Source organism: Platichthys flesus, chromosome 19, assembly GCF_949316205.1.
Source record: "Platichthys flesus chromosome 19, fPlaFle2.1, whole genome shotgun sequence".
Lineage (NCBI taxonomy): Eukaryota > Metazoa > Chordata > Actinopteri > Pleuronectiformes > Pleuronectidae > Platichthys > Platichthys flesus.
This window is the reverse complement of record NC_084963.1, coordinates 15,939,028-15,956,593: the sequence shown is the minus strand read 5'-3', so window position 1 is coordinate 15,956,593 and position 17,566 is coordinate 15,939,028. Positions and strand designations below refer to the sequence as shown.

At 41.9% G+C, this 17,566-nt stretch overlaps 1 protein-coding gene across 1 annotated transcript; it reads left to right on the top strand.

Moving 5' to 3' along the window:
- The first annotated feature begins 405 nt into the window (after window positions 1-405).
- Window positions 406-16,932, top strand: zgc:162472 (uncharacterized protein LOC553495 homolog). The gene is made up of 28 exons (XM_062413294.1): window positions 406-592; window positions 2,116-2,309; window positions 2,393-3,032; window positions 3,692-3,795; window positions 3,912-3,977; window positions 5,340-5,492; window positions 5,653-5,786; window positions 5,901-5,995; window positions 6,127-6,181; window positions 6,284-6,418; window positions 6,511-6,771; window positions 7,732-7,795; window positions 7,886-8,087; window positions 8,177-8,286; window positions 8,449-8,833; window positions 9,015-9,149; window positions 9,526-9,562; window positions 9,654-9,761; window positions 9,851-13,127; window positions 13,265-13,416; window positions 13,512-13,661; window positions 14,739-14,892; window positions 14,990-15,116; window positions 15,199-15,232; window positions 15,328-15,426; window positions 15,523-15,805; window positions 16,468-16,723; window positions 16,825-16,932. The coding sequence occupies exons 2-28, from the start codon at window positions 2,122-2,124 to the stop codon at window positions 16,930-16,932; spliced, it is 7,512 nt and encodes a 2,503-aa protein (XP_062269278.1). The 5' UTR covers window positions 406-592; window positions 2,116-2,121.
- The last annotated feature ends 634 nt before the right edge of the window (window positions 16,933-17,566 follow it).

Genomic DNA, 17,566 nt, shown 5'->3' with positions numbered 1-17,566 from the left:
CAATCAACATTAATTTATGGAGACATAATGAAAAAACTTGAATGCATGTTTTATTTTTTTCTCAGTATGCTTGTTATTATTTCCATTAGAAATATACCTAACTGAACCAAAGCAGATATGGTAAAGTATACTTATTAAAATAAGTAAAATAAAGGATGTACAGCATAACAAAAGCCGAGGAGTACTCCAAGAACAGAACTAGCAAACAAATTAACTTACATTGTTCATATATAACGATTGAACAAAAAATTTAAGAATACAAATAAGAATAAAATACACTAAAAAATACAATAAAATACATACACTGATTTAATGTTATTTTAAATTAAATCTCTAAATATGTCTCTAATGCAAAGCTCCTATAGACAGTGAGGACCAGTCTTACTCATGAACTGAGTAATCTTGCCTCATGTGGCTCTTTACAGCCAACCTGACTACATTTCCCACAACCCCTTTCACCCACGAGTGTAGCGCGTCATATAATTAAACATGGCGTCGGTATGTGTGCGTGAAGTCCGCTGTTTGTCACTCCTTGTTGAATGAAAGCGCATTTCTCGCCGCGGAGGACATATCGCGGAGCTGCTCCGTTATCGTAAGTCACACTACACACGAAGACGTGGTAAAAGAGGGAAATATGGCCGCCACAGCTGTCTCCACGTTGACACGAGCTCAGTGGGACTGTGGACTCGCAGCAGCAGCAGCAGCAGCTCGGGTCGTGTGTGTGTGTTTGTAATTGTTTGGTTCAGAATGAGTCCGTTCACTGCGTCTCGCCCTCGTTGGAACAGTCTGCGTCTCTTTGTTCAACTTGCTGATGGTTCCTGCTGATTGTTTTCTGTGCAGCCGGAGGTGACGGCTGTCAGCCCCTCTCGTCCTGTCACAGGTCTGCACCACGTAACGTAAATAACGTATCCTGGCTGGGGCGCCACGCATGAACCGTTTCTGGCTAACGTCACAATCACAGGGTGAAAACTTCTCTAGCACTTCTTGTACTGTGTGTCTGTGTCTGTCTGTCAGTCTGTGTGTGTGTGTGTGTGTGTGTGTGTGGGGGGGGTGCTACTTAGGTATCAGGTCGATTTTGGACCATTAAAGATCATTGAGGACATTCTGTCTGGTCCTCATAATTGAGGCTTGAGACTTGGTGGCAGGGTTAGGGTAAGAATTAGGTTAGGGTTAGGAATTTAGTTGTGATGTTTAAAGGGAACCTTCACCCCTACATTAAAAATCCACTGATCGTCTACTCACCACTCTGCTGAGCGAGGGGTGGGTGAAGTATTTTAGTCCACAAATCGCTTTTGGAGTTTCAGGGGTAAACAGTGTTGCAGCCGAATCCAATACAATTGATGTAAATGGTGAAATTATTCTCTGGAATTTCCTTCTTTATCATGCAATTTACTCTCATAATATTACTCAGGTTAGGGTCTTTGGTGCAGGAAACAGACGTTTTAAAGTCCATGAATTTCCATTCCCTCTGAAAACCTACATACCTGAAAGCTGCAAACAGACTTGATCAACGCATGCAGGCACTCGATGGACAGGATGGATGTGTAAACATTATGTCTCTGTGGTTTTTACATGAAGACAGCGAGGGCCTTAATCCACAGAAGAACTGTGGCAACGCCTCTAAGAGGCTTAAAACAACTTGCCTTACGATTACCTTGAAAAACTGTGCCAGTGTAGCTATAGGAGAATTGGTACTGCTATAAAAAAAAAGGTTGACACTCTTAATGATGACCTGATTGAGTTCTTTCACTGTCTATCATACATGTATAGAGTTATTGACTTATAGAAATGATGGTACAATAACTACACAGAAACAGCAGTGTATGCCAGACAAGTCATCTATCACAACATTTTAAACAGTTGTTTGCTGTCAAACAGCGACTCATTCTAATTTCGAGACTGCATTTGCCATTTCCTTGAAGTTATACTAATGGTAACAAGAACACATATTCAGTTATATGCAGAAGTGAATATTTAAATGTGAAGAATTTAGAATTACTTTAGAAAACCCTTCACGACAGTAAATTAGTCATTAAGGCAAAATAGGGAGAGCATCTTGTACTTCAGGACATTGTTCTTACTTTTGGAATACTAATGCAGCTTTTACATTTTTAGGTCAAAATGTTTCGTCGATCGAGGTTTAGTATTCGGCCTAATGTCGGTACGGCAGGGAGAACAGCAGCAACACCTCAGGAAGCACCTTCATCAAACCAGGAGTCCAGTGAGACCCCCAAAGACATCAGTGAGAGCATTGCTGTGACAGATGTCAAATCTGACGGGACCCCATCTGAAAAAACAACAGCCCCTGTGTGAGTAACAGACATTAAAGGACTTCTGAATGACATTACTCACATTAGGTATAACTAAAACAACTTCTCTCCCTGCTTTTTAGGGATGGCAATGACCAAAATGCGGAAGGGGCCATCTCCTCGGCTGCAGTCCAGAGAAGGAAGCGGTTTTCTGTCAAGCCTAAAGTGGCTCCTGGCCGCCCCTCCGCCCTCGCTCGGACATCGAGGTCCCTCGCCAAGGCAGATACTGAAACTCCTGTTGAAACCCCCGCCTCAGACCTTGAAAAGCCATCAGCATCCATCCAAACTGGGACAACGTCTGCCCCTCAAGGACTCCAGTCCCCGAGGCGAAGAAGGCGTTCGGAGGAAAGCAAGCAGCCCAAAGCGCAGCCTAAACCAGCCCCTGACTCCTCTGAGCCTTCAGCTGTCCTTCTCCCTGAGGATTCACTAGAACAAACACATCTGCCCGTTGACAGTGGCCTACAATTGAAAAGCAAGTCAGGCAGCCAAGTTGAAGAGGTTCCTCCCAGACCACCTGATAAAGTGCTCTTCTCTATACCAGACAGAGAAGCAGTTGAGTTATCCGAGAGGGCCAAGTCTCTCGTGTCATCTAAGAGTGGACATTCATTGTCCCAATCGGCGCTCTCTTTGAGTAGGCTCCTGAATGACCCATCCGATCTACAGAGGCTCGCCAAGGCCCAAAAACTTAGAGAGCTACTCAGACAGGAGAAGCACAAAGAAAAGGTGAGTTCACATTGTTCTTTACTTATCCTCACTCTCAGTTGATCATAAATGTATTCAATATCGTCACCCTCTTCAACTAATTTATATAATAATAATTGTCAATATTTTCAGAAAACACAAACAAATTAACATAATATTGAATATAAGATTTTTATTAACAATTTCACTCAAAAATGTTTTGACAATAGATGACTATTGACATACTTACAAAAATGTCTGTCAATTATGTAACATAAGAGGAATAAATGACTTAGACAAATTTTTTAATATGCATTTGTGACTTAAGCAATTTTAAAACTTTAACTCTCAACAATAAAGCATAACTAACAAACTAACTAAACATATTGCTGGGGAAACATGTGCAGCTCCTGTTGTAAAGAGGATCCTTTGTGATTTTTTAGTTATACACATGATTTCCAGCTGTTAGATTACAATACGGTATTCAAATCTTTCTTAATTAGATCATGTAACGTGGAAAAAATGAAACAAAAACTGTAGATGAAATATTGTTTGAAAGGAGTTAGTAGAAAGCCATCACTTGTAACAGCCACAGATTCTGGAGCTTTTCCACTCTTTGTTAAATGCTAGCTATACTGACCTAGCTATTTTGCTGACTAAAGTGCTTACTAACAAAAGACGATAAATATTGTCTGTTGCAGAAACTCAAGAAAATTAAGCCGCATGTAAAGGAATATACTCTAGATCCCACCAAAATGACCATGAGGGACCTGATCCATTATCTTCCGCTGTCCAACCCCATGACGTAGGTCTCTTCAGTGTCTCTATTGTTTATTTTTGATTAACATTTAATCCAGTTATTTGGAAAAATAACATTTGTGGTTCCTCATCTTATGTGAATATAATTTGCTTTTTTTCCAGATCGACTGTGGAAGACATTACTCAGGAAAATGAGACTGTGCTCCCACCCTCACCAGCAAGAGAACCGTAAGGATATCTCATCCTCTTATAAATACCTTTTCATTTTAAATTTTTGGATATTGTACTTATTGGGCAGCGAAATTAATGTTGGGTCCTTTCTGGCTTTCCCCGTTTATATCTAGCGATCAAAAATGAGTTGTTCTTTAAACGAATATAGCAGAAAGGATTCGGATACAGTATTTGTTTCAACGATTGCAGAAGCAGCATTAGCTTTTCAAAAAACTAATTTCAATATCTTCAGCAGTTCTAAATGATTGACTGAAAGACAGAATAGTCTGGATTATCTTCATTTATTGCACATCGCAATTAATGAGTACATATTGAAATTAGTTTTTGATTGTTTGCCTAATTTATAAAGCCCTGGATAAAATACAGAAATTATCTAGAGGTGCTGTAGGTGAGAACATAAAGGTCCAACTTAGAGGCTCCGTAAATACACAGTTTTTCCTTTCAGTCACCAAGTAAACTCCCCACAAGTGAGTGGATGTGTTGATGACGTTTCTAACACGTGAAATACTGAAACATACAAAAACGAACAAAAGAGCCATACACATAGAAGTCACCAACAAAGACATCAACTTGCAAGGAGGATGAGATTGGAGAGGTTTTGATAATATTGGCTGATGAAGACACATGAGTTTGCTGTAAACAAACTCATGTGATCGCCGCAGCAGAATTGACATGTTATGACCGGCCTCCTGCATGCTGCACCACCCCTCGCCTGAATGTTCTGTGTTGCTGTGAATGCGTCCGATAGGAGAATGTCCTGCTGCGTTCTTTATTTACGATAAGCAATCTCTGGACAAAGCCCTGACCCCATTGTCCAGACATCTTCAGCAGTTCTAAATGATTCACTGAAAGACAGAATAGTCTGGATTATCTTCAATCGTCAAAAACCAGTACAGGTTGCTTGTCCATTTGTAAAGCCAGACCTATCAGTGCTGTGTCATTGCTTGAGAATGGTGTGGCTGCCCCCATTATCTTTCTGCCTTAAGAGCAAAATATGGCCAGGCTTGTTTGTATATCTTTAAACCAATCACAAATGTCCTGGTTGATGCATTGATTCTGCCTTTGTAAAATGGTGTGGGGGGGGGCCTGTTTTGGTGGAATATTTGCATATAGGAAGAGAATCTGTATTATTAAAAGTTAATGCCAAATATCAAAAACAGTCAAATATATGTCAGCTCTGTGATTGCATGATTCAAATTGTTGTCAAAATATTGTTCAGATGCTAGTGGGGGGGCTGCTGTTGTTGTTTCCTGTACTGAAGTAGATTTTAAAGATTGTGAAAGGAGAGCAGAATGTGAGACCTGAGGCCAATGATGTGCACATTCCTTCTCTCTGATGTTTATAATTTATCGTCTGCAGGTCCCCAGAAAAAGTGCCGGAACCCGAAGCTCCCCCTGAACTGCCGAGCACTGTGGAGGATGAAGAGGAGATGGCAGAGGAAGAGGATGACTCACTCATGGTTCCTCAGGTCAAAGTAGCAGAGGACGGCTCTCTCATCATTGATGAAGAGAGGTCGGTGCATTCCCTTCATTTTTATTGACCCCTTCATCTTTATTGACTTATCTTGATAACTAAAAATGCATCCAAACTGTCCTCGTAGATGTGAATTGTGATTTTAGAGATGATGGAACCAATTGGCTGTTTAATGATATCCTCTTTACCTGCATCTCAGCTTGACGGTGGAAGTCCAGCGAGCAAAAGGACCAAACCCAGCACAGGATCGAGATCCCATCTTTGAGCGTGGCTCAACGACAACGTACTCGAGCTTCAGGAGAAGCAGCTATTCAAAACCCTGGTCCAGTGAAGGTTGACATAAATAATATTAAAGATCCAGAATTACAGTACCTTTTTATAACAAAGCTTTTTCTCTGATGCCTTGTTCATTTGTTTTTAATTAGTTGAATATTTTGTTTTCGACAGAGACAGAAATGTTCTACCTGTCAGTCAGTATGGTGGGGACAGACTTCTCCATGATTTGCCAACTGTTTCCTCACAGAGCTCGATCAGAGATAAAGGTCAGAGATGTTTACTATGACCAGGCTATGACTACACACATACATACATACATGTTTTGTATAGTAGGACAAAGAAGAAGACAGTTTCAGTAAATTCATTCAAACTATTTAAACTGTATCTCAACTTCCAGAACAAATTCAAAAAAGAGGAGCGAGAGAATTCCTGGAGGATTGACAAGGCGTTTAGTAAGTATTCAGTAGCACTTTATTTCGCTGGCTTAATATGACATTAAATGAATGGCCCCTGTGTGTATTTTGATGCAATATTTACTGCCAGTTGTTTTGTAGGAGAGAGACGCAAGCTGGATATCGAGTATTTTTCTAAGCTCCTCGAGAAAATTTTGGAGGTTCAGCAAAACAGGAAGAAACTCAAGACACTTGTTAAGAAGAACTCCCCGAAGAATTCAAAGAGAAAGGCAAAGGGTATTTATCTTGTCTTTTTTTTTCCCCATATTTTATGCTCAGGGTTGTGGATTACAGTCTGGAGTACAGCAATATTCTCATTCCCTCTACAGGCAAAAAAGCTGAAAGCACCCTGAGTGATTTGGAGGAAGAAAATGAGGACGATGCCAATGAAGTTCCCAACCTGGAGGATGAGGATGAGGAGGAGGAGGAGGAGGAGGAGGGAGAGAAGGAGAAGGAGAATCTCTGTAATGAAGGAGGAACCCCTGTTTCCAAGCCTAAGAAACAACGCAAAAGAAAGGCTAAACAGGCAGCTGTGAATGAGGAAGCAAATGATAAGAAAAAGAAAACTGGTGAAAAGAGCAATGAACAAGGTACAGTAGCGTTTACTTATTTCAGGAAAATGTTCACGATTTCTAGATAACCCGGTAGAATTAAATAATAAATAATGCTTTGTAGATCCATGGGAGATGCCATACAGTTTTACCTAATTGGTTTAACAAGATTTGTAGAAATGCAATACAACAGGCGTTTTTGACTTCCAGGCTGATCAATGTAAGATCAAGGTAATGTGTGAGTTACAGAAGAATTTATAAAGACTACCGCATGGACCCGTTATTTATTCAGATTTTAGAGAAAATATACCATCCAGTTTGTTCCTATCTGATTCCACAGCAGAGTCAACTGACATTCCTCTTTTACTCCAAAATTAGCCGGTATACTTTTTTGATTCTTGTCATCCTGGGTCTTTACCCTCGGGGTTGAATGCACTTATTGTAAGTCGCTTTGGATAAAAGCTTCAGCTAAATGAAATGTAATGTAATATATATCCAAGTTTTTTGTAAACACAAGTGAAAACTAAAAAATAGAGTGTTAATTTTCCTTTATCAGTATATGAGTTTGTCTTTTAGTTTTTTCTGAGTCTGAGAAGCTCTCTCACGTCACTCTCTTGCCAAATTGGGGCTTTCACCTTGGTTTCTCATTTCCATCACTGTCAGAGCAGATAAAACCTCGGCCTAGTACAGAGTAATCTGACCCAGGAGTGAATGCCAATTTAAATTATTCCCATTGTAGACAAAAGCCAACCTTTGTTTGACATGGGGAAAATGCACATCTTGGTTGTCAATAGAAATGCCCCATCCCAGTCCAATTGGGCGCTACTCTGTCAGTCATTGTATCAAATATGCCTAATTTTAGAGAAATGGTTGTGATTGGCTCAACCACTCTCAGAATGGATGGGAATCATCATAAACTTGCTGATTGATCTGGTTTCCAGGCTATAGAAAGGGGCCATGCAGCCCCAGAAAGTAATTTGTGATTTTTAATATGCTCAGGTGAGGCCTGCATACCTGAAGACCCTGAAGCCACTCTTGCCGAAGACCAAACAACTCCAGCCATGTAAGTAAACTGTAAAAATGTTCCCTAAGTAAAGAATTTTTATGTATATTAAGATTGAATTTAAATTCATTGTTTTTTCCGAATAATTAGGTCTGAAAAGACTGAGAATGTGAATGCTTCCAAGGACACAGCGATCAAGCCAGCTAAACTTTCCAGAGGCAGAGCGCCAAAACCGCTACTGCCTTTGGGACGAAAGTGGAGTAAAAAGCTTCCACCAGACTCAACAAAGGCCAAAGATACTGCCTCAGATAAAGAAGACGAGAGTGTGACTGATGAAGCCTCGGAGGAGCAGGTTATTACCTCAGTTTCAGTTCACAGTCCTCACATTTTGCGACATTTTTTCTTAACTGTATCTCACAAAAAGCTATGTCAAACCTTTAGGTAAATCAAGATTCATCAGCTTTAAGAGAGGATGATAAGAGGAAGTCAGACGATGTTGACATTTCCTCTGAAGAAGAGGATGTCACTGCTCCCCCTCCGAAACCTACCAGGTACCTTAATGTCTTGAAAAACACTCTCATTCAAAACTGTAACCAGAAACACTGACATTCCCAACCCTCAAAGAAACTAATATCTAATAAAATAATGGAGTATCAATATTAGAAAATAATACTTGTTTACTGGTTTATAATTATTCTGACTATGTTTTGTAGGTATGGAAGAGTGCCCAAGCCCACCAACCTTCTGAATTACCCTGCCAAAGAAGAACCCACCTCTGCGTCCAATTCCTCCCCTGCCTCACCAGTGATGTCTGCTGCTTCTGCTGCCAAGCCTAAACCCAAATGCACAGCCAAGAGGGGACGGTCCTCAAAGCAACAATCAGCCCAACAGTCTAAAAAGCCCAAACTAGTCACGCTCAGGACCTCTCGGTCAGATTTCAGCGATGATGATGAAGAGCAGCAGGATCAGGAAGAGGTAGAGGAGGAGGAGTACCCTCTGTGTAGCCCCGGTGAGGACAGCACTGCCCCTGTGTTTGTGCCGGCCAGCCTGCGCTCCCCGCATCCAGTGATTTCAGAGGTGGAAGAGACTATGGAGGAGGTACGTGAAACTGTTTCCCTTTCACAGACATCTTGGACAGCTACCATTCATTTGATTTAATTTGACATAATTCATAAAACCCGCATTTTTGTATTGTTTTTTGCATCCGTGTCTCTTTGCGCATGGTTTTGCATTCCATAATTCACACCCTCCACTCTGACTCCCCCCATCCCATCCATAGCTTGATATTTTGGCCAATATGCCTGATGTGTTGGGCCTCTCCCAAGATGTACTGTGCCCTGATTCCTCATTCGAGCTGGCACACACTGACACAGGATCAGCTGAACCATGTGAACATCAGTTGGACCTGCTGGTTGTAAGTCTCTCAAGTCTAAAATGTATTGCCGCTGATATTAAATCATTAAACCCTGTTACAAAAAACTTTTTTAATTTTATCTATATTGATGAAATGCAATTTTATATTTCTTTTTTTGCAATGTTTGCCTTTTTCAGTTTTAATTTATGTATTTTTTTGTTGCTGGATCACTATGATATTATGAGTTATGACCTCATGTCAACGTTTTGTTTTAGCACACATTAAATGAAGAAACTGATTCTTCCAGCTTTTATATTTTATAATTTGCTAAGCTGGATGAACATATTGCAGCATTTTATTATCCGGATGTAATCAACTTTTTAAAGAAGGCTCATACAATGATCAATAATAATCACACTATTTGTTTCCTTTGCAGGACGTTATAGATTTCCTCTCTTCAGAACACCCAGAAGGTATGTTGAATAGGTAGTATGACTACTTGCCAGTGGATTACTCATCATTTAGTTTTATTTCATACATTTTTTGCGGTGTCTTTTCTTTCAGTAACTGAAGACGAGAGCTACAATGAAGCTGCTCAAACTCTGTTGACCATTGGCAACCTGACTCAACTCTCAGAACAGAGTCAAATCGTCACAGAAGACCACACAACAGGTAAGAGACCGATGCTACAAGATTTCCACGAGTGTTTTTAATTTTTTTAGTTCAGTGAATTTAATATGTGCCATTATCTTAAAATGCAGGGACAACATCAGTAAGTGCAGAAGAAATGGAGCAACACCAGGGAGATGCTGACCAAGAGGAAAACTGTGAAATTCATATCATGTTTGATCATGGAGACACAGAAATATCAGAAATGATTGCTACTGTGGAGCCACAACAAGGCACAACAGACAGTGGTGACGCTCCAATGGTTGAAGCCAGTGAGCAGTCGTGTGGTGGGCAGAAGACTGTGTCTTATACAGATTTTGGCCCTCAGCTACAGTCAAGTCCAGAGAGTGCAAAGAAACAGTCTCCACAGACCAGGAAAGGACGCTTGTCCAAGGTTAAACCCAAGCCTAACCTAGGCCGAGGCTCCAGGACTGAACAGCCCAAACCCCGACCAGATACATCAACAGAACAGACAGCGGGAGGGACCAACATAGAAGCTTCCAACATTCAAGTCACTGAATCACTGTCAGCTCCTGAAGAAACAACCCCGAAGATACTAGAAAATACTCCAACATCATCAATAGATGATGATTCCTCTACTAAAGTTAAACACACAGAAGAGATGCGTGTCACTCAGGACAGGTCAGGTGCAGCAGCATTAGACCAAAGTGCCTCAGAACACCAGAGTCACTGCTTTTCTGATGCCCAGTTGGAAACCAGAGACACAATATCAGATCAAAAGCTGAAGTCTCATGCTGAAATAATTCAGAGTTTCTCTAGTAATTTAGCAACATCTGAAACATCAGATTCTGTTCCAGTTCACGAAGGGAGTCAACATCCTGCTGCTTTCGTCACACCTGTAGACGATGTACCTGTCGGTCAGAAAGAAAAGAGTGAAGCTGCATCTACTAGCCAGATCAAGAGAGGGCGATCTCAAAAAGTCAAACCCAAACCAATCCTTGCACAGACATCAAGAACTGCTCGATCTAAACCCCAAACTACAAAAGCCACAGTACAGAAAGACGCCAGCCCAGCTCCAGACCCCCAAATCCATGAAAATACAAGAGAAGTTGAACCAGAAGCAACCAGCAGCACCTGTCCTGAAAACCCAAGTCAGAGCACTGGTCCTGCTGCAGCTTTGATACCATCATTTGATTTAGGCTCTACCCATACACCCGCAATAGAACTGTCTACAGCTGAGGAGAAAAGGACAGTAGGTGGATTGGATCAGAGTGTCTCACAAAACCAGATCCTCTCTGAACCTTGTAACAGAAACACAGGGTCAACATCTGGATCCACAGATGAAAAAATGGCAACATGTGATGATGCAACTGAAAGTAGGGACAACCCAGCTACATCTGTCACAGTAAAACAAGTTGGGCAAGACTGTGCACCAGTCAAAGAAAGCAGTGACCATCCTGCTTCATCTGTTACACCTGTAGACGCTGTAGCTGTCAGTCAGAAAGAAAAGAGTGAAGCTGCATCTTCTGGCCAGATCAAGAGAGGGCGATCTCAAAAAGTGAAACCCAAACCAATCCTAGCAGAGACATCAAGAACTGCTCGGATCCTCTCGGAACCCAGTAACAGAGAAACAGCGCCAACATCTGGATCCACAAATGAAAAAATGGCAACATGTGATGGAACAGCTGAGAGTAGTGATAACCTGGTAACATCTGACTCAGCTTTCACAAAATCACAAGTTGGGCAGGACTCAGCTCCAAAGATCAGTGACCATCCTGCCTCATCAGTTACACCTGTAGACGATGTACCTGTCAGTCAGAAAGAAGAGAGTGAAGCTGCATCGACTAGCCAAATCAAGAGAGGGCGATCTCAAAAGGTAAAACCCAAACCAATCCTAGCACAGACAACAAGAACTGCTCGATCTAAACCTCAAACCACAGAAGACTCAGAAAAATACTTCAGCCCGACTCCAGTCCCCAAAGTCAATGAAAAAACTAAAGAAGAATCAGAAGCAATCTGTGGCACCTCTGATGAAAAACCCAGTCACAGCACTGGTCCTGCATCAGTCTTGGTACCACTGTTTGATTTAGGTTCTGCTCTTACAGCCACACAGGAGCTGTCTACAACTGAGGAGAGAAGGACAGCTGATTCTCTTGTTGGTCAAGTGTACTTGCAAAACCAGAGCATTTCTGAAACCAGTTACATAAACACAGGGTCAACCTCTGGATCCACAGATGACACAATGGCTACTGGTGATGCAGCTTCAGTCCAAGAGAGCACTGACCACCCTGCTTCATTTGTTATAACTGAAGATTTACCAGTCAGTCAGAAAGAAGAGGGGCAAGTGGCATCAACCAGCCAGATCAGGAGAGGGAGAGCTCAAAAAATCAAACCTAAACCAAACCTAGCAGCGACATCAAGAACCGCTCGGTCCAAACTTCAAACCACAAAAGACCCTGTCATGCAGGTGCAGCTTGTGGAGACACCCTCCAGCCCAACTGTAAAGCCTCAATCCACTAAGAAGACAACAGCAGAGATGGAAGCTCCGCGAATTTGCAGCATCTCGCTTCCAATTCAAAGTACTGACACTGCTACGGTTTCTGTACCATCACTGGAATTATGCTCTACTCATAAACCCTCAGAGGAATCATATGCAACTATGGAACAACAGACAGAAGTTGGACTCAACTCAATCTTAAAAAGTTCAGAACCAAATGTACCCCATAGAAGACAACAGTTTTCCAAAGTCAAACCGAACTTAGGATCATCCACCAAAACCACACGGATAAAAGTGCAGCCAAAGACAATCATTGAACCCTCAGTTATGGACACCTCTTCAAATGTAGCATCAGAACCATCACCTGTGGACAATTCCCAAACAGAAGTGAAACTGATAGAGGAGGACTTAAAGGTCTGGACCTCCTCGCAGGGTCCGTTAAATACAGACCTCAGTTTGAACAAATCTGTGCCTGCAGAGTCGGAAAAGCCAGAGGCTACATCTTCTGATGGTATTGTCATGGCAACATCATGCGTTGCTGATAATCAGCCCTTGTTGCCAGACACAATCACTGAAGGTGAAATCAGGGAAGTGTCCACGTTTGAGAGGAAATCCACGGGTGGCAAAATGTCAAATAATGACAGCGTGGAGGCTGGACCTGCTTCACAAGTCCCGGATCCAATTACGGCCTCAGAGTCTCAGTCTCCAGAAGGTGGCTCCACAGAGTCTAAAATATCGTCGGTTTTGGCAACGAATGTCTTCTCCATAACAACCGTCCATCCAACTGAGAGCTATCCTCAGTCATGTCCAGAAAGTGACTCTGAAGTAAAAAGTCAAGATGCAGCCCAGCAATGTTCAGAAACAAGAGAAACTCATCAAACGTCAAAAGACAAAACTCAAACTGCCTCAAGGTAAGATATGAGTTCTTTATTCCTGATTCTATGAAAACGTTTTGTCCTTTAATCCAAATACTACTTTAAGCCTTGGAACGTCATGTAATATATTTAAAGTAGAAAGTTATCTTGTAACTGTTTACTTCCACTTATAGAACTGAGTTAGAACTCACAGACTCTTCCAAGTCTACAAAAAAAGGCCCTCAAAGTCGAAGAGGAAGGCTTATTATTCCCAAACCCAACCTGGGACGCAGCAGTCGGCCTCAACAACCCCAACAAGTCCGGTCCCCAGCACAAGCACAAGCAGGTTTGAAACTCTAAAAGAAAAGTTTTCTTGTCTCCAATAATGGTGAGCAGTTTTTTTTAGAATTACTGTCACTTATGGTTCTTCTGTTTTCACAGATACCGGTGCCCAATCAGAAAGTTTGGACGCTTCAGTTTCCCTTAACCCTGTGTCTGAACTCCCACCCGACATTCCAGATCCAATAGGGGGAGCTGTTGAATCACATAGTCACCAAGAGTCCTGCCCAAATGATGCTCAGTCCTTGCTGGGTTTGACGCAATTGATTCATCAGGAGAGTGACTCCCATTCAAATGATGCTGTTTCCTCTATGGGTTGTGTGACACAAGCAGTGGACAATTCTTCTCAAGTAAGATATTTATCAACATGTTGCCCAGGAGGCGTATCATGTGAGATTAGATGTATGATTGCAGTGTCCTTTGTCTTGAAATGCTTGTTATATTGGTATTGTCCAGATATTTAACATCATGCTAATGACACATGCTAAAAACGTTATTCTTATTGTATAATTGTATGATACAGATTCCTTACCATGCTTGTACTCTGCAGTTGACAATTTCTTACAGTGTTATGAATGCTGTATTTTAGTTTAACAGTATCCACTGTAATATAAAGAATGGTGCTTCTCACCAATCAGCCACATTTAGAGGCTGATTTATGCTGCCTCAACATATAAAAAGACATCTGTCTGTTTTACACAAAACGTCCTTGCCCTCATAGAGCTCCTCCATGCATTCAAGGGAATAGATCACATGAATACATCCACTAGAGGGCAGCGCAAAGTCACGAGTGTCTGACAACAACAAACATGGCAATGGTGGAAAAGGTTGTGTGGATCTCCTAAGAAAGAGGCATCTTCTGTTGATCCATGTGCCCAGGAAAAGTAGCATCATATAAATTCCTGTAGTTTCTTACCAACTTGCTTTGCTCAGAATATTCCGCTTTCGTCTTGCTTGAGCGATTGGCTCCACTGCCCCTCAGGATTTCCAGTGTAACTGCTCCATTTCGTCTCAATCCATAAGCTTACAGAAGACGTTTACAAGATGAATGCAGAGTATAGATAGAGGACTACATCTAAATCTGTTTACGTATCCAACAATGAGTTTTATAGCCTTAAGGAATTATCCTGAAATACTTTTCTCTGATTCCTTAAATCCTAGAACACGTCCACATTAGGCACGGAGGGGACCCAAAGTCATCCATGTCTCACAATATTCCCAGACTGTAAGTCAACCATGGATCACGTTCCACTCACATCAGATGATTTGTGTTGTGAAATGTGTGATCATTATGGTATTTGTGAAAACCTCTCTCCCCCTGCTCCTCAGTTACGTCCGAGCCGATGCCTCCAGGTTCAGATATACCGTTTTTCATCCTTTCACTGAGTGAAATCCCAGTCTGCTCCTCGGGGGAGCTGATGGACAGTGCAGCAGGGCACCTACCTTATCTTCAAGATGGAGATGCACCAATACAGCAGCTGAGGTTTGTGCAAACCTTTCTTCAGCTTTCTAACCAGGCAGACTTTCAGCCTGTTTTGTAAAGCGTATGGATCCTCAACCGTCCTTTTACTTCCCTGCAGTGTTCCTGGAGAGAGTCTGGCACCAGCGGATGACACATCTCTCTCTAATGTCCCTGTGTCAATGCGGCTGGAGGGTAGTAGTGAAATGGGCTTCCTCGGTGTAAAAGATGATGAGCAAGACTCGGCTGTACATAAAGTGAGTGAAGCTGAAAGGTCCCACTTGTGTTAAATGTCAATTGTTATCTCACATTTATTTTTACCCACACCAGGTCTCGGTCATGGAGAATCCAGAGGATCCACAGGGTAGAGTGATTTCATCATATATATATATTTTTTAACAAGTGGTTCATCTCATGTATCTGATTTTTAATGTTGATCTTGTGTGTTTTTTGGAACAGAGACAGTCCAGCCCCCCACATTACCAGAAATTGTAGAGAATAATGCCAAGACTGAAACCCACCTTGCCAAGAAGAGGATATCAGGAGCTGGAAGACGAGGTATGCAGGGGAAACACAAACTCTTCATAAACTCATCCCATGCACTCTTAAATGGACACGTGTATTTCATCATGTACTTGTCTCTCTTCAAACCAGCCAAAGTGCAGGTGAAGCCCAATACTACAAAGAAGACTCAAGCCAGTAAGACGGTTGCTGCGAACACCAACCAGGAGTCAGGCCTTCCCGGGCCTTCCACGCAGACAGAAGCCTCGGATGCAAAAACAACCGCAGGAAAGGTCGGTGTCGCTGAGCCTCAGGAGAGAAGTGGTGAGCATGGGGACATAGGAAAGGAGACTCTGTCGGTTGGGGAGAGTCCAGAGGATGGAAGTCCAAGAGCACAAACTAAGACAAAGACCAGAAGAATGATCACTCGGGCAAGGTGAGGAAAAGACATTTAAAATAGTTTAATTTAACAGAACTAATGAGTCTGTAGCACGTGAGCAGCTTTGCAAGGCTGTAATTAAATGTCAACATTAGAATGATAACACAACATTACATATCATTGACAATTGTTAATATTGATGTTTAACAGGTTATATTCCAGGGGTGTAACTCAACAGTATTTATCACAATATGATTTGATATAGATTATTTCGATAATGTTATGATGTTTGCTGATATCACAAAATCTGCCACAATACAATTTAATTCAGTATGATTTAGGGGCATGTGATTGTAACGGGACGATATTTCATGTCCATTTTACAAATTTACTTACATATCAACTCGAAAAAAGCAACTGAAATATGATTTGAGTTCAGTTTTGACTTTGATTCCATTTAAATTAAAACCATGTCGCCTTTTCTGAGCATTTCATTGCGTCTGTTTCAAGAGCCTTTCCACATCTCCTCTTTGTCTGTGGTTACGAAGGTGTGAATCGATGTTTATCAATGTTTGATTGTCTCCAGGAATTGGGTCATATATCCCAGTATTGGCCAAAATTAGATGTCCTCATGGTGATGCTGGACAGAGAACAACCATCATGATAATTCGACATGTCTGATGAGGATCATTTTTTAAAGTTTTTTCTTATTCTGACAGAAAACCAGATGATTTCCCTTCTTTCCTCTCGGACGCCAACACCAGCGATCCTCCTTGTGGCAAAGCAGCTTCCAAGGGCCCTAAGGTCCAAACTCCACGCACAGGAAAACACTCCACCTCGACACCTGCAGCTTCAACCTTCACTGTCGCTCCCTCACCTGGTCAGACAGAGCAGCCACAGAAACTCAGCCGTTCAACCTCTTCTACCACATCACCAGCACTGACCAATCCCAGCACGTCTCAGTGCACAGCTGAGGTAAGGAGGGCTACAGGCTACAGAGCTACGTGGCCAGTCATCTTTCTTCAGTGGAATTGTTACATTGATTACAGCTGATCCGTTATTCTTCTTTGTTGTAGGTTTCAGCTCCACAGCAAGGTGACTGTGTGGAGAGCAGCGCAACAGAGGTGGAGCCCACCAGTGTGTCTCAGTACTTCTTAAGTGATATTTTTACTGAAGTGGAGTAGGGATGAAAGGGGGAGTGAGAGGGAGGACCTGCCAGCGGCTCAGCCTTTTCTTCATTTTGTTGTGTAAAGTTATCTCTGTAAAGATTTATTTATAACTAAAAGGCTTTTCTTTTCCCTGTAGTGAAGTCAAGCTGAATTTACTATGTTTACAAAAACGTTTTCACTTTCACAAGCATTTTGAACGTTTAAACATTATACAATTGTATGTTTACAACATTTAACTGCATATAAAGATTCATCTCCACGTCCTCCCACTCCAGAAACAAAGCTAAAATGACCCGGATCTGAATGCCACCATCTTACAGAGAAATGAGCACTTGGACAGTCATCAGTGTGACAAGGATCACCTAAAATGACAGAAACCATCTTTTAGAAAAATGTGTTCCATTCAGGAGTTGCATCCTTTCGAGGACATGGTCTGAGATGGTCTCGTCTACAGAGGATTTCGGTGCACCAGCCCGTCCCGCCCTTACTTAGCAACAGAGCTGTAGTTGGACGTGAAAGTGTCAATGTCCCTCCGTGTTTTAACACATGAACTTGTTGAACTTGTTGAGTTGAAACATGATACTCAAGCATTGGACGTCTGGGTACCATAACCTCCACGAAAAACATTTTGTCACTGAAGCTCAATGAA